At 34.2% G+C, this 23,096-nt stretch overlaps 1 protein-coding gene across 1 annotated transcript in view; it reads left to right on the top strand.

Annotated features, from left to right (window-relative positions):
* Window positions 1–22,532, top strand: part of MMP16 (matrix metallopeptidase 16) — a 162,876-nt gene extending 140,344 nt beyond the window's left edge. The window contains exons 7-10 of the mRNA XM_053956301.1: window positions 5,132–5,270; window positions 13,193–13,343; window positions 17,250–17,365; window positions 21,899–22,532. Of these exons, the coding sequence (XP_053812276.1) occupies window positions 5,132–5,270; window positions 13,193–13,343; window positions 17,250–17,365; window positions 21,899–22,233 (741 nt within the window). The 3' untranslated portion in view covers window positions 22,234–22,532. The remainder of the gene's footprint in view (window positions 1–5,131; window positions 5,271–13,192; window positions 13,344–17,249; window positions 17,366–21,898) is intronic.
* The last annotated feature ends 564 nt before the right edge of the window (window positions 22,533–23,096 follow it).

Here is a 23,096-nt window from a genome sequence, read left to right as displayed (position 1 = left end):
TGCTGATGTCCCAGACACATTAGGAAAGATGAAATGTTTCTATAAGTTCAGATAAATGATGTGTTGTACATCCATCTGTTAATGAACAGATAACTATCCTTTGTAATTTTAAAGGAACTTTGTTCTTAATGTGAACCAGCTTCATAATGAGCTGAGCTGTGTAAATAGTCCATTTAGTTAATTGTTTCCTAAAATAAGATAGATTGGTAGCATCTATTTAATGTCTGATTCTGGTCTCAACAGAGCCAATTGTTTTCTACTATAGGATTAAGTAGGAACTAAAGTAAGGCTAGTCTGTAAGTTTCATTGCAAATTCTATATTGAGAAAAAAAAGCAAAACAGAAAAGAAAACTAAATTCAGAATCCTTCTCATAGGTGAATTGTGCTAAGAATTTTTTTTTCCTTAAATCCCCTGAACTGTATCTTCTATTTTCTGCTCCATTAAAATTATTTCCCAGAAAGTTGCTATTTTTTTTTTTCCTAATTTGTGCAGTAATTTCCTTTGGTTTAAATGCTGTAGATTCCAAATTCAGAATGTTGAAAGTGGATGTTACTAAAGAAGTAGGGGAAACCCCCAAATGAGCAGGCACAAAGTCTTTAATTCCACATGCCACAGGGCGGTTATTACCAACATAGAGATTTCCTGATGAAATTCATGACCTGATGAAATAGACGTGGAAAAGTGCCTTTTGAGATTAGATCAATACTTTTAAAAGGACATTCCAAATTTTTTTTTTGTTTAGATACAATAACTATACTTTGCATTTCCCAAATTCAGTTTCTTAATATTCCATAAAGTTGTAAGGGAAGTAGGGGAACTTTATTGTCTCTTTGATCACAGTCTTGAAATGCAGTTTCTGCAGGCTTTGTCCTTTTGTCAATTTCTCTGTATATAACAGGAAGTCTTCATTTTCTCTAAGAGAAGAATTTCAATTTGTTAAAAATATCTTAGTATATTATTTTGCACTGGCTTCTTTTTCTTTTTTTTTTCTGCAATACTTAGATGAAAAAAAAAAGTAAAAGGCTATTCATTTGTCTGAATGTGTCAGTCTGTTATTGCTCTTTTGCTTAGCTCCTGAATATGTTTAATCTTCCATTGACAGAGGCTTGCTTTTGCACATGATGAGAGTATGCATGTAGGAGAACACAAGACCCAGTGTGATATGTTGATGTATTTTGTCAATAATATTAAGCTACAGTATTGACTGAAATTTAGTATTTGATTTGATTGACATTTATTTAGGGCAGAAGTATTATGCTTATTTGGCTTTTTCTTTTTTCAAATTAAATAGGCTAAACAGTTATCCTGTGGAATCTAGAAATAGTAAAACTTCTCTCCCTATCAGCTATAGCTATTAAATTTTGCATCTCACTCTATCCTATTAGGGTAATACTCTTAACAGCACCATATATATACAATTAGACATCAAGTCAGGCAGAAATTCAGAGATTTTTGCTGTACAGTGCAAGGATATTTCAAAAATTACTGGGGGTTCACACACATTTTTATAATCATAGTCAAAATAATATAATTTACAGTTGCATTTTGGTCTTGTTTTGCACCTCTCTGTCTGCCTTAAATCTTTACCTGCCTTCACTTCCAAGTAGCTAAAAAAGTACCAGTTCAAAGATTTCTGATTTTTTTTCCTTCTTTCTAGCTTGTTGTAGGTTTTTTAGAATGTCTATCACATTTTGCAGTCTTTCTTTTTTTACTGCCTATCATTCGACCTTGAGTCAGAGTGTCACATGTCATTACAGAATCGCAGAGAGTTTGTTAGGTATAAAATAAAGGTCAGAGCTCTAGGCATTTTGTAGCAAATTAATGTTTTAACATTGACAATGGTTGTTGGTCCAGAGACATAAGAGAAAGTTAGGTGCTCTAGACAAGAAAGGTCCATTAATTTTGCACTAAAGTCTCTACTAGTTTGTGTATTATGGATAAAGCAAAATACCTGGATATTTTTTTTTAATTCTCATATGCATCAGTTGTGTCCCTTAAGGAATCTGAAATACATTTAAGTTGGTAATAAATACTGAAATGGAAACTAATTATTCATCAGAGTAAATATTTAAACAATCATAGAATTAAACATAAAGATCAATTTAACACAATCATCACTAAAAAGGTATATTCTAAGACTGGGAGGAGACTATATCTACCAACAAAGTATGAACATTACGCATTAAGAGTCAGATTTTTTTTACTCTAATACTCTCTTCCTTTTAAAATTCTCTGAGCTAATAAAGAAGTGTTTCTATGAGGGAGCTATATGCTATGATCATACATGATATACTGTATTTTAGTCCCTTTAAATGCACAGGAAAAAAATATGTGAAACATTTACTGAGTGTGCAGAATGATTTATGTATGACCTTTGTTTACTTTGTTTTCTCTAAAAAGCTTTATTGTCTTTTTTTCTCAGAAATATCCCATCTTCTGAATAAAATGTCAAAACATTCGATTTGAGTGACTGCTACTGCTTCTTCATTCAACTGTTACTCTTTAACCATCATAGAGTTTCTGAAACATTTTACAATCTCTTCTCACTCAATAACCATTTTCTGGGTTTTAGATATATTGCTCTATCTTAATTAAGTGTTATTTTTGTTTGTTTCAGCTTTGCTTTTTGAACTGGGAATAATTGCCCAAGCTTAATTTATTTGGTATGTCTATAGTCATAATATTTAATGATCCATTATTATGCCAGATCTCAGCTGCACAGGAGTGATCCATATTTCTGAAGCAATTGGGTATCTACAGATGCTAACAAGGAGAAATTTACTAGCCTGCAAGGAAAGACACTAAAATCTATGCATTCAATGTATGCATTTGTCAGGCTTTGCATTAGAATGCATGTGACAAATTGTGTTCAACCTGTTTGCTGTAGCTAATGTATTTTGGGGAAACAAAATAATAAAAAGTATATTTAACCAACATAGTGGGAAGGGCAAAGGGATTCTCAATAAACACCATTTCTCAAAAGAGACAAAACTGTGTTTATTCAACATAAACAAATACACTGAAAAGTGTTTTGCCAGAGAAACTGTTTCAAGCTATTTGCTTAACGTGTGAAAGAGCTTTATTAGAGTCAATATGCTTTGTCTTGGACTATGCCTCTTTTCAATTTCAATAATAGATAAACTCTTGTTAAAAAATACTTCCAGTAAATGTACATGTTTATCAAAATACAGATGATAAAATTGCTGGTAAGTATAACTTTGTTTAAGGTAAACAAATTACATTTACATATATGTGCTGAAATGAGGCATTCTTTCCATAAGCAGAGCCTTTCTCATCTGATACTTCAGAAAGGTCCTTGGCATGCTTTACAGCTACATGCTGCATTTCTTGCGTTCCAGAGTTTGGATTATATCAGTCTAAAACCATTGAGTCCAGCATGTTCACAGAAAAGTCACCCAGGAAAATTAAATTTACATAAACAAATTATTGTATCAGCCTCTGCCAATGCCTACTTTACCCAGTCTTCAAATGGTCCAAACTTTCAGTTCTGACCTCAGATGTTTCCATTTGCTGATTCCCTGAAATTGTATCTATGGAAAAACCATATGCCAGCCTCTGCCTGTTTAAATAAGACCATAAAAATGCTAAAATGATAAATTTTCAAAATGTTAGTTTTGTGGAAACCTGTAGGATCTTTACTGATGAGCTATACCCTGTTGTCCATGGTTATTGCAAGGACAGATACATATGCTGAAAATAGATGAGGAAAATAAGAAGTCTACAAGATTCCATCAGCAGAAGAGAGAACGCTGCATGTTATATTCACAATTATGCTTCAGAATAGCATATTTCAACATTAAAGGCAATGACCCACATAAATCTATGTATACATATAAACAGATTTAAAAATAAATTCATGGGGATATGCTGAATGAAACAAACATTCCAGTTTTGTCATAATTGTATCATTGTTAAGATTTTCATAGTATAGCAGGAAAAATTATTGGTTTGCTAAGGAATCTGAGCAAATAATAGATAAGAATATTCTATTATACTGCAAGTCAGCAATATGAAGTATGAAATACAGTTTGACATACAACTCAATACCAAATCTGCAAAATATAATTTTATTGGTCTTGCTATCAAAATAAAATATTGCAAGCATACTCCAAAAATCACTAAGTCTGAAACATAACCCATTCTTTACAAGATATTTGTTGACTTTATGATTTTACAGATTTTGTTGCACTGTGAAATCTATGTTCCTTATATAGAGGAAGAACTGCCATGTAAACTGAGACAGATTCTGGCAGAACATCACTTCCTTTATTGTTAAAGGGAATATCACTTCCTTTATTGTTAAAGGGGGTTGTTTTACATAATAATAATGCTGAAAAATGTTCAAATGTGTGTAAGAAGTTAAATACTTACCCTATCCTTCATCTTGAAATGAAACAGTTCTGAAGTGGTACAGAGATAATATCTTTATTGATACCCATTTAATGTTCCATGTAGTGGATTTAGCTGGATTTAGCACCTATTTTATATATATGTATATATATATATATATATATATATATGTGTGTGTATATATATATATACGGCTGTAATATTAACTATTCTATTTAATGTCCCTTGAAAGACTACTAAACTTCACGACAGTAAAATTGTCATCAAAGCATAGTTCCTACTGGACTGAGGTAGTAATGTTGCACATATATCTATCAACCTTACACTGTTAGCAGCCACTGCAAAAAAAATGACCTGCAAAATTAATTGGTCTTCAAAGTCTGTATGTAGTCCCATTGTTTTGGGCATTCACATAAGTATATGGTCCAGTCTAAAAGCACTTGTAGTCAGACCACAAATTTTAAATTTTAAGAATGAAGTTGAGAGAGCTACATCATCTCATATAATGCTGTACATTCTCCAAACACCTGGTTTGTTTGGGCTGTCTGCTCCAAACACCTGGTTTGTGTGTGTAGCTTATCCCCACCTCAGCAAAAACCAGTTCTGAAACATTTGTAATGTGAGACAAATGCAAACACAATGTGCTTATCCACTCAGCAAAAGGTCTGCTCTAAAAATGCCACAATAAGCTGTTCAGTATTTTCAAGACACCAGCTGAGCACAAATAAATGTAGTAAGAAGTGTATGTTTGGTTTCCAGGATCAGTGGTTTTGGCGAGTCAGAAACAACAGGGTGATGGATGGATACCCCATGCAGATTACCTACTTCTGGAGGGGACTGCCTCCCAGCATTGATGCAGTTTATGAAAACAGCGAGGGGAATTTTGTCTTCTTTAAAGGTAAGAAAGAACAAAAGTAAGATTTTGTGTAACACTTTTGAGTGTGATGATTTCTTGAAACACATCTTGTTTATTTTTACTAATGATTTGTAAATCTTGTTGCAAAGTGGTAGCTAAATGAAGAGTGTATATGTTAACATTTTCTTGTTTGGCAATGACATTTTTAATTTATGATTACCCTTCACAGTATCAGGTCATTTGCTCTTACATATTCAGTAAAAATCTGAAAGAATAAATATAAGACAGAAATGAAGTGATCTACTATGAAATAATTTTTTAAATGTGTTTTAGGAAAACACAATGAATATACCTCACTGTACTGCATTGTTTTTGTTTTGTTTCATCTAAGACCCAGTTTCATGTGGGGAAAAATAATCTTTTTCATAGATGTGTATTTAGTGTTTTTAAAGGAGCATAAACTCCACAAAATAGGTGATTTAGATCAAATTGTTGCTAACAATTCTTTTCAAATTTCACTCCAGACATCAGCTGTTCTTCAAAATTAAAGTTCTTGAACATGTACCTTATTTAGATTTAATGATAAAGTTATCTTATATGTTTAACAAATGCATACTTAGAGACAAAATCTTCAAATTATGTAAAGTACATTTTATAAAATAATCATTTGAGAGAAGACGAAACTGAATAGATAACAAATATGTGAAAAATTATTCAGCTATTTAGTGTTGTGAATGATTATTTTTTTTAACTCATTACAAAAAAAAGGTAGATTTTTTAAAAGTTGTTATATTAAAAAAAAAATTCATTTCTACAAGTGGAGTCATTTACGGGGAGAATATTTCATTCACTATGGAAACAGGATTTTGGGAATGTTAAATGAAAAATATTTAATAACATGCAGAAACACTTCATAACAGTACAATGAAGCTTATGTTTTGCTAAAAGTGAAATTGGTTTTTTTGTGTGAATCATAAGGAAAATGATATTACATGTAGTGCAGTTTCTATTTCAATAGAGCAAATGCTTTTATTTCTGTTGCCATAAAATAAACTTCAAGTCATTAACACTGGGAAGTTTATATGGTGAGGAATCATGATCAAGGTACCTCCAAATTTCCATCCCACTGCTTGATTTTTAGGTCCATAAGATATGGAAGGATAAAAATATTATTCTGTAGCTATTCCTTTGCACCACTTCTAGAAAGAGCAAAGTAGCTACCCTGGGCATCCCAGACTTCTGCCTTGATAATGCTGGCATCCATTATCTGAGTCCCAGACAGAAATGATCAAGTTTATTTTTATTACTGCTTCTTTTCCTTCCCAATGACCTTGAAATATGTTTCATCATTATTTAACTCTTCACCCACTGCTGACTGGCTCCTCCTGTTAGGTCTTAGAGGAATAGGTTGATCCTGTAGTTTATGAGTTACAGATAACAAACAACAGAAGGAGGAGGGAAGTTCTCTATTTTTACTCTGGGAAATTAAATCAAGATTAATTAAAGCAAGCAGGAACAGTAAGATTGTGCTTTTAGAAGTCAGAATTGTGTTTTCCTTTCACATCATCCCCACCTTATGCTATCTGATTTCAGACCAGTTAGTTTTGTGCCTTCTGGCTGATACCATATGATATTTGGATATTCTGCTGTAGGTTTTTTTCCCATATGACTTCTTTTCAAAATTCCTTCAATTATTTTTCCAATGGCATTTGTATTATCCCTTTATTTGCCAAGGTCAAAAGTCTTTGTATTTCCTTGTGCAATTAAAAAAAAAATGTCTTCTGTGCCATGTCTTCATGACTCTTAATATCTAACTGTTGGTGTTTTTTCTATCAGTGTAATTCATGTTTTTCCACTGCTACAGAATCAAAAATTTCAGCTGTCTTCTGTGTGGGTGTCCTTGAAAATTCCTGTTCCAAGAATCTCAACTGCCTTGTGGAACATGATTACAGAAATCTATATAAATAGACTGTAGGTAAATGATCGTTGTCTTCTTTCTTCTATTCCATCACAAAATTTCCTGAGAAAAGTCCTCCCAAAGGTGCTAGAAATAGACAAGCTGATTATTGCTAAGATGATGAGCAAGTAAAACACCTTATCCAGGTAGTGTTCTTTACCAGTCTAAAATTGATCCAAACAAGTAAGTTCTAGAAGGAAATTTAAATCTGAAGTCTAGCATACAGATGTGTTAACAAAGCATATACCTAAGCCAATGTCTACATCTGTTATTCAGAGAATAAAATAGAAAAGATGGATTAAGTGCCAGCAGAGAACTTGTACTGGTTTAGTGTCACTATGTACTCCTCTGATCCACACTATACTGTCACTGTTCCTGCCTTCCCTTTAGTGCTGACCCATAGTATACTACAAATATACACCTAGACATTAGGAAAAAAAATGCTTACAGAAAGAGTGGATGGGTACTGGAATGGGCTGCCCAGGAGGTGGTGTAGTCACTGTCCCTGGAGGTGTTTAATAAAAGACTGGATGTGGCCATGGTTTAGTTGATAAGGCAGTGTTAGGTCATAGGTTGAACTTGATGATCTCCAAAGTCTTATACAACCTAGCTGATTCTGTGACAAGTTCCTCATCCATCCCAGCTGAGCTCCATGCATGCCAGCAGGTCATTGTCACAGATAGCAACACCCCCATGCCCTCTTCCCTGCCCATCCCTCATAAAGAGCCAGTAGCCTTCCATTCTAACCTTCCATTTGTAGAAGCCATCCCACCACATCTCTGTGATGCTGGTAAGATCACAGCCCTGCAGGTGTGCACGAATTTCCAAGCACATCCCCAACTCCTACTGTTATTGTGCATAATACATGTGTTTCCACAGAGGCATTTAATTTGGAGCCCCCAGTGAAATCAACTTACTGGCTGGAGTGGCTGGAATTGCTTTGTGCTCTTTCAGGTGCTCTCCTGCTGACCTGTGATCTCTCTCCAGGCTCTGGACATCTCTTGCTGGCACTGGCATCAAGCTGGCAGGAGTGGGATGGATTGAGGTTCTCCCTCCACCAGCAACTTTAGTTAAAATCCCTCTTTTTACCAGCTTGGCAAGCCTATGACCAAGATCCTCTTCCTGTTCCCTGCCAGATGGACTCATCAGCCCCCAGTAGACCAGATCATACTCATAAAGTGCAGAGCAATCTGGTGGATAGCTACTTATAAAAAACAGATGTTTGAATTCTTGTTATTATTCATTACCAGTGTCCATGCTGAATGACAATAAGATGGCATTAGAAAGATACCCTTTTTTTTTTCTTTTAATGAGAAAACATGAATAGTAAAATTCATTCTGTGTACCTTTGGGAATTTATATAGTGCTAAAAATGAAATTGTCAAGCCATCTGCACTCTTGAATGTTATGGTAAACCAAATGTAGCAATAGAAAGGCTGCTGTAAAACTCATACTACCAGTGCCTCCATCATAACGTTCTACTGCACTTACCCCATGGCCTGACAGTTTTATATTGAAAAATAGATTTACTATAGTGTCAGATCATGGAATGGAGAAATGACAGAAACTTGATGTGGGAAATAGAGAATGGGGAAAAAGCCACCATGAATAGTAATTTTAGGATTCTAGAAAAAGAGTAGACACAGGCTTGAAAGACCAAAATTAAGAGGAATGTTGGCTGGAATAAACCAACATTCAGGATTAGATGTTACATTTTTTTTTTAACTGACTTAAATTACATGTAATTGTTTAAAAATTTGGGAATTCATCTCATCACTCTATCACAGTGATTATATGCCACACACTTCTTGCACTGCACATACACCATAATTGCAAATAATATGGACAAAAAACCCAGAAGCACAATTATTCAGAATTCAGATTATATAAAAGGAAGAACTAGTTGCTAAAAACTGCATATTTGTTGGCAGTAGTCAGTAGGAAGTTAAACAGTCTAAAGAATATATAGAATATTGTAATTTTAAGTGAAGCATAGCAATACAGATGTCCTTTATTTCCAGTACTTTTTTTAGAATGTCAAACATGGATTTTGAGAGACTTCAAATAATTCCATGGTTCATCCTTCTCAGCTGTTTCCCTACAGTGATGATATTTAACAAAGCATTATTTCAAGAAGTAAGACATTTTAGCTTTTTTATCACTTGCTTCACTCTCAGCTTCTGACCTTGCCAATCTGCTTCTTATTATATTAGACCTTACATTAGGGAATAAAAGCAAGAGATTAAACATTCTGAAATTTCAGACTTCATGAAACATGTGGTGCTTTATTCTTTGTGAAAATAACAAACCTACCAATGAGACCTTAAAAAAACAACTTTGCAAAATAAACACTTGGTGGTTTCTGCCAAGGGCACAGATTTTGACTCCAAAGAAGCATTAGTTATCTATAAGAATAAAAATATGATTAATTTTGTCATAGTTCTTTCCATTATTATCACAATTAATGAAGTTTTATTGACTATTAGTGGAAGTGGAATAGGAGCTACATGAAAGCATACTGACTTTAGCATTAATTTGTACTATGTTTCAAGTTTTATAAATATGTTAGAAATAAAATTATCTCATTCTCATCACAGGTGGGCATCTTTGGCACTGCTTTTCAGCTTTAACTTCTCCTACATTGTGTTCTGATCAACATTCTGTTGATCAGATCAATTCTCTGTTCAGTAGACACCCACTTTCCTCCAGGTGAGAGACAGAAAAAAAAATCCAAAACAAGACCAACAACGAACCTCCTAAAACCTCCTAAAAAACCAACCAAACAAAAAACTGAAATTAAATCTGTCAGCCAGATGGAACATTTGGATTTCTTATATACAGTACTTCTCATCAACAATCAACACAGTTATAGCAGACTAAACATGTCTTCTAAGGCAAATGTTAAATAAAATTCCTGCTAGTTAGCATCAATAGGCTTTGCTTACATATGTTAGAGATCTCAGTGCTCCCCTGTCTCCACAGAATACTGATAAATTTACCTTTTCTCTGTTTTCTAAGAAAGAATTTGCTTCTTAATAAGAAATTATGTGAAGAATTCAGTTTCTTATGCCTGTTCCCACATCAACATTTTCCTTTTACTTCAGTATATCTGAATGTGCAAAAAATACATGGCTCAGTGGTGCTGTCATTTACAATGGCTTGTGCATAACCATTGTTTATTTTGATATGACCTGATCTTGTTGATAGTTAACTTTGCCTCCCTGGGTATGGCTCATAACAATCTATTCATAACATTGCTTTGACTTTTATTCCTTGTGAGGCACAGAGAAAAGTATTGGCATTACATACATCACAGCATATGCCTCTCAATGCTGTGCAACAGCTGTCATTTTGAATGATCTTCTGAAACAGAAATGAGCTGGCCTGGGATCATTCACTGGATGCCATCTGTTGTTCACACCATAAGTACCAACTAGTAAGGTCCAAAACGCATGACTTCTTTATCATTGCGTTTGAAACTGCCATTAACATCTGAAGCCTTCTGTGTCCAGTCATATGAATTGGCAAAAAATAAACCACATGGGAAGAGGGACAGAGAATGATTGAAGATGCTCACCTCTGCCCTATAAGTGAATTTTTATAAGGCATCTCAGTAAAGGTAAATCTCAGGTTAGCAATGACCTTAATCCCAGATTAACAGAGAACTCAGCTTTCCATGACTGCTCTTCACAGATCTCTGTGTCTCTTTCATTTTTAGTACTTCAGATGGCTCTGTACATACTTGTTCTTTGAGTTCTTTTTTTCCTTCAACTGGCAGGAAAATGGATCTGTTGAGCAAACGGTAGTGTCTGTTCTTGAAAGTGGGTGACAAGCAGCTGTAAAGAAGCTGATAAAAAATTAACCCTGGAAACCCAGCATGGGAGGGATGGAAACTATACCCCCTCTCCTAATTAAAACGCTGATAAAATGAAAACATGCTTTAAATCACCACAGTACAAACAGGGAGATTAAAAAACCTTTCCTTTAAACAAACATTTAATACCACAGAGGGATAGCTAAAGTGTAAAACCAACTGCAAAACAGCTCTCTGGATTTTCCCTCTTGATGATTCTGGCATACACCTGATCCTAGGTCTTTGGGGTAATATTACATTTCCTTATAAAATATTTATACAGCACACTACCTTAATGTCCTAAATCTGTATAACAGCCTGTCTAGCCTTAAAGGTAAGTAGAAAAACTAATGTGAACAGCCATGATTTTATCTCTTATATCCTCTTTCCAAATGTGTTTGATCAAAATTTGTTTTAAAACTTTTCCCTTATATTTTAAGTATCATCATCATGAATAGCAATGGATAGACCAAAGTGAATAATCCAATAAGGCAAATTCTATATATACGTTCATGGTTCTCATCTAGATTTCTTTTGGGATTTAGCTCAAAGTGTCCATGTGATGTCAAAGAGTATCTTCTCCTTCAGTGTCATAATTACTAAAACTAGCAATGCTTTTTGGAAAAAATTATGATGGTAGTGCTTTGAAGAGAGAATAAACACATGGTTCTTTTACAAAGGAGCCTATAGTCTAGCCTGAGAAGAGTGTCCTCTTGGTCTAGGGGACAGAACACAAAGAGCAGACAGGCATCCAAGCAAGCTCATCAAATGAGTACATAAATACAAATTACGCTCCCCCTTTCCTATTTCTAGGGAGCATATGGGGATCTTTATTCCCTTTTTTCAGCCAAAGCTGTGTTTGAAAGAGAAGTTTCTGCTGAAAAGACACAGGTGAGAAGTGAGTTTTGAAGAGGAATTAGAAAAAAGCAGAAATGTAAAAAGGAGAAGATAGTTGCAAGACTAGGACAAGTGGCACAGTATGCTGAGAAGTCTCTACGAGGACAACAAAATTATGGGGGAAATACTGGGCTATAGGCTTAATATGAGATGGTAAAGTAGGTGAGATAATCATGAAAGTATTCAGTGAAGAAGAACTCGTCCAGGGAGCTAGAGGAAAAACTCAAGCTTGGAAACTGGAGTTGTGGGCTGGTGAGGTAAGCTATCCAGCTGGAAGAGAGACCACAGGAAGCATCCTCTCCCACAAACAGGGGGGCATCTTGACTATAAAATACTGGTGCAGCTGCTACTTCTGTAGGCATGGATCCCTATGTACACAAAATATTTATCTAGTAACTGCAGTTACCCCTCTAGCAGTAGCGGTTTTGTCCACTCAGCACTGCAGTCCAGGAAGCCCTAGGCTGTCATTCATATTTAAGACAGTGACTGGATTAACAAGGGTAATCTGAGGTTTGTGTAGACACTGTGCTAACATCAACTGGAGTCGTACAACTACCTTGTCTTTTCAGCACTTAATAAGTCAGCTGGGGGGTTTTGAATGATTTGTCACCTACAGACAAAGCTTAAATCTTACTGCCACTGGCAACCCACCATTACTTTCAGCAACAAAAGGGATTCAGATTCTCAGTTTGCTGTCTTTAAGCCACCCTAAGAGAAAATATGTTTAGATATTAAATTCTATGGCTATTTCTGAAATAATCATACATCTTTCATAAGTAATTTAACTTCTTGGGGAGAAATACAGAGTAATAAAAGTATTTGGTCTCTATGAAAATTGTAATTTCTATTTTTTTGTGTGTGTGTTTCTTACCTTATTTTCTTATAAAATTTTCTCTTTCCTCATGAAATGTAAAACTGCTGTGTAGTTTTTCTGTAAATGTATTACATTATCAACTACAGAGTCTCTTAAGGTGATTTAATTTTCACTCTACTTTTGATCATTGCATAGTTGGTATTAAAATATTCTGTGGACTTATTTGAAGAAAGGTGCTTTATAAATGCAAGATATCCATAAGGCATATTTAATTTTGCATTTTCTGCAGCGATGGGACATTTTTCATTTCATTGTATTTGGAAGAACCACTACTATAGACCTTTGGAAGTCTTTCTTATTTCTTAAGAGTGTATTAATATTTCTACTTGGCAGTACTGATGACTAACACACATATATGTGTGAATATATATCCTTTTGTACAGGTAACAAGTTCTGGGTTTTCAAGGACACTACTCTCCAGCCAGGCTATCCTCATGATTTGATAACACTTGGAAGTGGAATTCCTTCCCATGGCATTGATTCAGCAATTTGGTGGGAAGATGTTGGAAAAACCTACTTCTTCAAAGGAGATAGGTTGGTATAGGATTTCTGCAAGGGAACAATTCAGTGGATACCAGCTAAACATGTTAACCTTTTCTTCTAGTTCTCAAAAGTATGAAATTTACTCCTCCTGCATAGATGGCTATACTGTTTTCACATGTCTTATAACCTAAATTATATTTTTTTGAGTGTCTTGGAATGGGTATAAGTATATATCCAATAGAAAAGTTATGTTTTAGAAGTCAACAGGAGAGTCACAGTTGTGGTAAACTTAAACTTAAATATTAAAAGTGTTGTGTTTATGTACACTCTTACATCTTTCTTTTTATCCACAATTCTAAACCCCAGAACATAAGCAGGCAAGGCATGATCCAAAGCTTTTAAAGTCAGTGAAAATTACTTTGCTTCTATTTGATAATGAGGTAAAAAAGGCAACTCAGAGCTAAACCTAGGAAATAGAGAAGAATTTGAGCATTTTCTTGGAATAACTTCTAAATAAATCTTATAGGAACACATATCTATGATTAGTAATAACAATAAAAAAAAATAAAACCCAGCACAACCCCCCAACAAAATGACAAGCACAGAAAAAAACATAAAATCCAAGTGTTTTTCCACACATAAAATACTTGTACTAGTCACTGTATCTTTATTTACCTGTCAATAAAAAAAAAAAGGAAAGGAATGTTTGTCTGCTTTATAGAGATGTCAAGAGAATTGAAACACTGCAAATTGTCTGAATGATGGATTTTACAGGTTTTCAGTATGGTACTGTGTTTGTTGATTGATCTATCGCTGTGCAAATTTTGTGTGCTCAGAGACAAATTATTCCTAATTAATACCTGTAAATATTTTGATTAGTCTTATTAAAACTATGACTGCTTTTGTTACTGTGTGGTACTTAGTGTTCTCTGACACTAATAGTATTCATGGATCACTTAAGAAATCAATTTAATGCCCATCACAGAATATGTTTAGGACAGTATAGATTGTAATTTTATAGCAATACTGTAAAAATTGCACTACAGAATGCTGCAACAAATTTTATGGTTGAAGCTATTTTTATTATTTAAAAAAATATAGCTTTCCAACACTCATGGTGAGGGAAGTAGATAACTAAGTCAAATTTTTGCAATGTTTTAAAACTAGGTATCATTTCAAGCAATCAATTTTCATAGTGAGTAGAAGATGCCTAAATAATTTGCTTCCTATGGTTGAGTAGATTTTTTTTTACAATTCAAATTCTTTTGCAAGTAATAATTTTCCACCTCCACATACATATTGTAAAAAGATGTGCAGTAGGAATCTGTTGTGACTTTTACTTCCTTTGGGCTTTATTCAGCAATGCCCTCTTACATTACCATGTATAGGCAGTTACTTATATTCAGGACTTTCCCAAAACACAATTGGTAATAACAGAAGACAAAAAAAACTAGCAGAGAAAACATGTACTGGCAGAAAAGTTGCTACTTAGAGCTAAGAAGCACAATGAAACTCAGCAGGATATAAATACAATAGAGTATGTTAGAAGAAGATTGAACGTGACCCTTGCAGAGATAATTGAGCCATTACAGGATATTGACCATCAGTGGGAAAAAAACCCTTACAACGGTAAGTTTCTCAATGTACATTGCTTATGAAATCAAATATTGGCTATAAAATAAAAATAATAATAAAAATGACCAAGCAAAAAAATAAACAAACAAGAAAATCCCATTAACCATACCAGTAAGAAGATTTAAAAGTAAACCATTAAACAGTCATATGTCTAAAACAGCTCATGTATGGAATATTATTGTTGTAATTTGACATTATCTATTTCAACACTAAAGATAATTCTTCCAAATAATTGTATGAAAATAAAAAAGGGGTAAAAATTTACTACAAAAAACATTAGTCCCTCTGTTATTCCTATCCTACCAGAACTGAGTCATTTGGGACTAGAAAATAATATGTTTGGTGAACTTCTTGACACATGTCCTTGTTTATGCCCGTCTAGTCCAACTGGTTTTATGCACTTTAGAGTTTAAATCAATCAGTTTTTTCTTCATAAAACTTAATCATCCAATGGCTCAGGATATCATTAAGTAAATAGGCTTTGATATAGAATATAGTTTAGCAAATATTTTCCAAATTCCCTTTTTCTCAGTCTATTAAGTGGGCGTTGGTTTTTTTCCCCCTCTGTTATTTATCAGTCTTTGAGATACGGCAACAAGTTTATATAGGCTGTAGAGCTCAAACCATCATTAGGGAGTTTGCTTGTGAACATTTAGTATGACAAATAGAATCAAGACTAGGCTTTTCCTTACCCTGTAGACATGTTCATTATTCCAGTACAGATTGTTGAGGTGGTGTCGAGATCAGTCCTTCCCTAATAGGATTTCTCATCAATGATGAAAACACAGAAGTTTTGTGATTTCTGATTATGCACTGAGTATGTCCTCAAAGACTTTTAATGACAAAGTATATCTTTGAAAGTCATTTAGGGCTAGGGGAAAAACGGAGGTTATTAAAAGAAGGTGCTCAAAATGTGAAAAGATTGGAAGAGAAAAAGGAAAATGAGAGAAATTATGGAGGATGGAAATAGAGTTCTGGAATAGAGAGAGAAAAAAATATATATTTCTTTAAAAAATGCAAACTAAATACCAAGAAACTTAGAGTTTAAAGATGAGGAAGAACTGCTTTCAACAGTATTAATGTTAGAGCTTTGTTTACTACTTCTGCATGTTGTTTCTGCGTGTAAACTTTCAAAGATGCTACGTATCCCAATAAAGAGCATTGTGTTGTTGGCTGGTAGCTGATGTATATCTGGCTAGATTAAGAATTGAGGCTATAAAAATAATTTAAGCATAAGAAAGAAAAAACAAATACAAATGTTTTTTTAATCTAACTTGCCAACACTTAACCCACTTGAAATCTGCCATCTTTTAATTTCATTGAAAGTTTAAAGCCAGAGAAACTCCCTACAGGGAGAAATACTGAGGAGTTTAGACCACTTTTCTAAAAAGATTAAAATGTGAATTAATTAGAATGCCTAAGTACCTTCACAGCAACAAAATATCATCCACATAAGAATTTTTTAATATATGATGATCATAACAAGGATTTCTAAAAACTCAAGTCAAGTGAATTCAAATGAGAAACATGGTCAAGTTTTTTAGCAGTAACCAGATTATCAATGATAGTGATAAAACTGTGTTCTAAATCAATGGAGTAAATCCAAATATGAAATGACCCACCAAAATATTAGGATACACAGAGGATATTAAAGATGCTGTACTCTTAGAACCAACTTATAAGACATGTATAGCAATTTGATCAGCAGTAAAAGAAAAAAGAAATTATCAATATAATCTCTAAATATAAATAAATCACAATTGTAAATACTTCTCAGATGTTCAGGATTATTAGAATTGCATACAGAAGCTTTTCAAGCTTGAGAAAGGCTTGCTGGCAAAAAGACACACAAACAGGTTGAATTTTATAATACACTGCATCTATTTAGTGATAATGAAATAAAATTAAAAGCTACTGTAATGTATACATATGAAGAGTTAAATTAAGATTGCTGGCAGTATTTTAATATTAATCTACTGTCACTTGCATTATTAAAATATTATGAAAGGCATTCATATACATTGGTTTTTTGCATGTGTTGCATCTCTCTGTGTCACTGCACAAAAGCCCTAGGCATCAGAATTGTGGTGATTATAAGTAAGATGCATGCTGGTTTAGTTGTTGAAGTCAAAAATATTTTATCTTCTATCTATTTACATGAAACAGCAAATAGATTTATTTGTAATGTATGTTCAAAGAGAAGCAATCCAGTATTTCCACTTGTGGTTAATGAATGTAGCAAGTGTTAGAGGGGGAAAATATAAAGTTACACATCTGCTATCTTACAAATGTGCTTTGTTTTTCTTTTTAAAAATATTTCAGGTACTGGAGGTACAGTGAAGAAATGAGATCCATGGACCCTGGTTATCCCAAACCAATCACAATTTGGAAAGGTATCCCGGAATCTCCTCAGGGAGCCTTTGTCCACAAAGAAAATGGTATGCAAGCATGTTCTTGTTTTAATGATTTATTTACACCCTTTATGTAAGATAGAGTAGTAGAGAGTTGATTGACTATTCAGGTTAAGCAGTGAAGGAATTATTGATATATGAACAGAATATTTACTGCTATAGAACTGGCTTTAGTGAAAATACTCTTTGTTTGTGTGTACTGTTTAACCTGGGGCTCAAAACACTTTCAAATTTAGCATTATAAATCTTACTTGCCATTCTTTTTTTCTTCTGTCTTAATTCATTTTGGTTTTGTTCTCTGATGGATTATAGCACCTCTTAAAACAAGCATCATAAATACAGTATATCTCTATTGAATTTTCAAGGTACTGGCTTTTTAAACAGTTTAGAAAGTATTGCTTTCATTCTCAAAAGCTAGCAAAGGGAAGCAAAATCTTTATCTAATCAGAACTATCCCAATGAATTTATGTAAATCAAAGAAGTCATAAGTCCATGATGTAGAAAAGCAGATAACAGGGATTTTAGTATGATGTATTATTACCTCTATCAAGATACAACATGACATACCTAGAGCCTGAAATCTCAGCTGGACACACCAGAAAACAAATGAGAGCAGCTGAAATCTCCACCATCCTAGGAGAATTCAGTGCTACCCAGGGGATGGTGGCCAGCTGCCAACAGAGCCCTCAGTTGCACAGAAGTTTTAGATCCTTTTGACGGGAATAAAAATATGCATTTGTTGTATCCTGTCATTGTTGGACAATTGTTATATGGCATATATGATTTTTTTATTAGTAGGTTCTTAATTAATTCTGTTTGCCTCATAAGACAGGACACATATCTATTGCCATAATATTTTAATTTCCTTTTAATAAGAAAATAAAAAGATTTCTTTCCTTTTATAAAACATTTTAGTCTCCTATTTCAACCTCTAACTTGATTAAGTAGTTTACCATGGACATGTTTGGGGTTTTTTTTCAAAAAATATGTTGAATTGTTTCCTTGCTTTAGGTCTGTTGTACCCAGAAAAAGAAACCCTGTCTGTATTTTGGCCTTTTTGCTAGATGGATTTTTTGTGTTGCTTTTAACTGGAAAGTAGGTCATTCAAGATGATATTCTGCATACATCACACTCAATAATTAACTGTTTTAAAATATGCATATATGTAGAAATAGTCACAAACGTTATAGAAATATATATACATATATGCATATATATCTGTGTGTGTATCATTTATATCTGTGCATAAATATACATATATACACATATCTCTGTATATAAATATATATAGAAATATATATATATATTATGTTCAGAGCTCAGGTACATGTGCCTCCCATTAAAAGTAAAAACTATCTTACTGTAACACTCAGACCGGTGAGTTTGAAAGCATTGCAGAGTCAAAGCACCCATTCCTAAGGTATGAAAGACTTTTGAATACATAAAAGGCACTTCTCTTTCTAACCCCAGTGGTTTTAATAGTCTGCTAGACTCTTTGGATGAGAAGGTTAATAAAACATGACATGAGATTGTGGAGGAGGTGAAAGGAAAGAGGAAATTCTTGAACATCTCAGAAATCCTATAAAGGCCCCAGGGCAGAAAAAGGGACTGAAAATGAGACCATAAATTTCCCAAGAAGACCACTAAGACATTTTCCCTGAAATCAAGAAAATAAAGTCTTAAGAAACAGTTCACAACTTTGCTGTTGTTTGTATGAGGAGAGAAAGAAACAAAAGCAGATGCAAATAAGAAATACTACAGCTCAGTTGGAAAGTTGATTCCATTTTGCCTGAAACTGCTTTTATTTCTCTGGACAGAAGCAGAGCTGATAAAGATCTTTTACTATAAACCTTCATAAGGAAACATCTGAAAGCATGTCTTTCAGGGAATGAATTTCATTTTAAAGTATATTTTTTGCCTTCTTTTACCTTGTTGTTGTGCAAACTATGCAAATGAACACCTACAATAACTCTGATCATGCAGGGGTTTCCTTCAGTGATGGCAAAAAAATTTTGGTAATCTTGCATTAAGAGTTTTGGAAAGGATGAGAAAAACCAATTTCCTACTCTAGTCATGTCCCCCCCTAAAAGCTTGTTAAGGTACAGGTAGAGGTACAGGTAAAGGTAGCAGCTTTGAAACTTGCCCTGCTACTTCCCATTTTGTGATTTGTTTTCTAACACTGCAGTAGAAACTCTTAGGAGGGGGTGAAAGAGAAATTTCCTTTCTTTTGCTGCACAGAATCTGAGATCACACAAAGTTCTCCAAATTGGAGAAATCTTTCTTTCTACCTTTGAGAGCAGCACAGCAAATTTAACTTTCCAACTAGAAATTTTTAGGTAGAAGAAAGACAAAAGGTAGTCTACTTTATTAGTCCACTGGCCTTCTTTGCCTTATACTTACTACATAAGAACATTTGAGGTAGCAGTGACTGCTGAGCCCTTCAGTGCTGCTTGGGTCAGGTATTACACTCACTACTCAGTGACTAGTACCTAGAAAATTGTAAGGAACAGCTCTCAAAGCAGGTTTAACACATCTAGCAGATTAGATGAAATCACTTTCAACAGTTGTGTGGAGTCATTTGCTCTGTCAGGAGAAGCAGTAAAACTACTCAGTCTCTTAGAATTGTCCTTCTCTGCTGGTAGCTTCCACCTTTCAGCTGTAACTGACTATTATACTGGTTCCTACCTCAGCAGAAATGGCAGAAAAGTTTAAACTTTTAAACTTTTAAAAAAGTTTAAACTGAATTTCCCAGAGGAAAATGTGCTCTGATTGAAAAAATTGGATTGGATCTCTAGCAGCTGGCAATTCTTTTGCTGCTTTAAGAGTGTTAATTTGACCTTTTGCTGTGTAATATCCATTACTACTAACTAAAATCTGTATTTTGATTTACCTCTACCCCTGAGTAGAGTGCATGTATTCTGTATATATGTATGAACATAGATTTAGAGGTGTCACATCTGTATATGGTCTCTATATGTGTGTTAGAGTATTGGTAGAGATAATATATCAAATTTCCATACTTTAAATATTTATCCATGCCCAAGACGTGCAGTACTTTGTGAAAGGCATATTGTTAGATGGAATCCAAAGATAGGGTAACTGTGGTTCAAAATGCTGAAACTTTGCATTTGATAATACTTCTAATTTAAATTGCAGATTGCTTTAAGTAACTTTATATGTGCTAAAATTTTAAAACTTCATAGAATTTAAAGAATTCCAGTCCTCTTTTAGGTTTTATTCCAATTAGAATAGAAGGCATTTTCTGAACAAGTCTATCTACTCTTTTGATAGAGATCAGTACTTTTTGTATTTTCTTTTTTTCAAATTGTATTAGATCTTTCTATAAATCTATTAGCATATTTTCAGGTAATAAAAATGTAAGGAATTAAGGAAAGGAAAATAATGCCTTTTCATTGGTTAGGAAGGTTATTAAAATTACAAAAAAAACCTAATGTAGAAGAATGATGAAATACTCAATTTTTTCTGAAAAGTGGTAGTAGGTGATGAAGACATTTCCTACAGTTTGAGCTGCAAAATAGACTATCAAATATTTCTTTTTCTTAAAATTTAAGAATTTAAAGAAAATAACGATTGATTGAATAGGTGGTTAATAATTATGTTATTTCCAGATAGGCAGTTACCAGCCTTTTCAGGAAGTATTGTAAGCTACAAATAGTGCCCAATCTGCCTTAGTGGCCTTTAATACTGCAGGAAATATATGAGATATATAAAGTGAAGATAAGAAAAAATCCAGCTGTTTCCATTCAGTTCATAAACTGTAGGAGGTTTATCCATCCTACCCACCCATCCTGAAGGTTTGTGTCTTGCCAGATCAATGTCATTTTTCAGCCGGGATAATAAAGTAATATAGATTTTTATCAAGAGTCAAGCTTTTTCTTCATTTAAGCATGTTTAATAATAACATTGGATTGTGCCTGAATGAAAAAATATCAGGTCTTTACAGAAAACTTACATCTGGTTACACATTTTACCTAATGTGAAAGATGCTGTTATTTCATCCAGTCTCCTTCTGAAGTACAACAACAGTCTATGTGAGATTGAAGAGGGTCAATTCTCATTTCTGGATAACATAGCATAGCAGAGCATTGCAATTTGTTTCAGGAGACTTCCCATCTTGAAGATGTCAGGATTCTTTAAAGTCCTGTCCCTAAGGATTCCAACTCTAGTTGGTTTTCCAGTGAATCAACAAACTGGCCAAACCTTGACTTTTCATAGACCATATTCTCTGGAATGATTTGATTATTTTTGTAGCAATGAAAGAAAATAAAATCCCAATTTAATAAAGATCAACTAAAGAACAACTAAAGAACAAACAAACAATAAAATCAAAACAAGATCCCCAAACTGCATGTTAGATTTCTAGAGACAATAAAATAAAATTTGTAAAAAAATATTTGAAAGACTTCTAACTGAAGTCTATTCCTTATGTCTTTTGATTTTTTTAATTACAAAAACAAAAATGATACCAGTAATTTCCATAATGGTATATTGATGACATGATTTCATATGACCATGAATAATTGCTACTTTCTTCCTCAGGCTTCACATATTTCTACAAAGGAAAAGAGTACTGGAAATTCAATAACCAGATGCTCAGGGTGGAACCTGGCTATCCCAGATCCATCCTCAAGGATTTTATGGGTTGTGATGGACCAACAGACCGAGATAAAGACCGACACAGCCCTCAAGATGATGTTGACATTGTCATCAAACTGGACAACACAGCCAGCACTGTGAAAGCCATAGCCATCGTCATTCCCTGCATCCTGGCCTTGTGCCTCCTTGTCTTGGTTTACACTGTGTTCCAGTTCAAAAGGAAAGGAACACCCCGCCACATACTGTACTGCAAACGCTCTATGCAAGAGTGGGTGTGATATAGGGTTTTGGTTTTTTCTTTTTCCCTCCCAGGAGTTTGTGGTAACTTGAGATTCAACACAAGAGCTGTTATGCAGTTTCCTAGCTAGGAGCGGGCATCTGTCAGTCTGAAACAAAGCTGATCCTTAAAACCCAGGGGGTTGCCTGTCCTGCGCATGAGTGGCGATTCGCTCAGCTGGGAAGCTTCCATGATACACAGTATCTGCTGTTTCTTCAGTCCTTTGTCTTTCTTTGTCATTCAATTCTAGGCCTTCCCTCTGCACGCTCAATGCCCTATAAACTATCAGGATTAACTAACGAAGAGGAATAAAAATATCTCCAATGTTTCTACATTTTTCCCTTAAGGCCTGTTCCCCTTCGAAGAATTTTTTGCTGAAAGTAAATTTTTTTAGAGAAACACAACAACCAACAATGGAACTTTCAGGAAAGTGAGAAGACCCAAAACAGCTTTGTCTCCAAAGAGGATTGCTTTCTGTCTGCTACGGATAAAGTCCTATACTCCTACTTCCAATTTTGTCAGGTGGGAGACTCGGATGACACGCAGGACTTCAGACTGTTCGGACAGCCATTTTCCAACAAACAAGGGGCCAAAATATCTGCAATATAGTAACAGCCTTAATACATTCATTTTGTGTTTTTTACAGCTGCTCTGGGCTATGTCCTCAATGTTTTAAACTCATATTCAATACTATATTCAAGCAGAACCTTTTTATTGGTTGGTTTGATTTCTGGTTGGTTTTCCTACATTATATTTCCCAAGATGTACCACGCCAACTATCCCAGGCCTTTTATAGGTCTGTCAGGAGCACTTATTCCAAAGAATGGTAAAAAGCAGTGTGTCTCTGAAGTGGATTTCAATGAA

The sequence above is a fragment of the Vidua chalybeata genome, chromosome 1, assembly GCF_026979565.1.
Source record: "Vidua chalybeata isolate OUT-0048 chromosome 1, bVidCha1 merged haplotype, whole genome shotgun sequence".
NCBI lineage: Eukaryota > Metazoa > Chordata > Aves > Passeriformes > Viduidae > Vidua > Vidua chalybeata.
The sequence above is the reverse complement of the archived record's forward strand: the minus strand, read 5'-3'. Positions and strand labels throughout refer to the sequence as shown.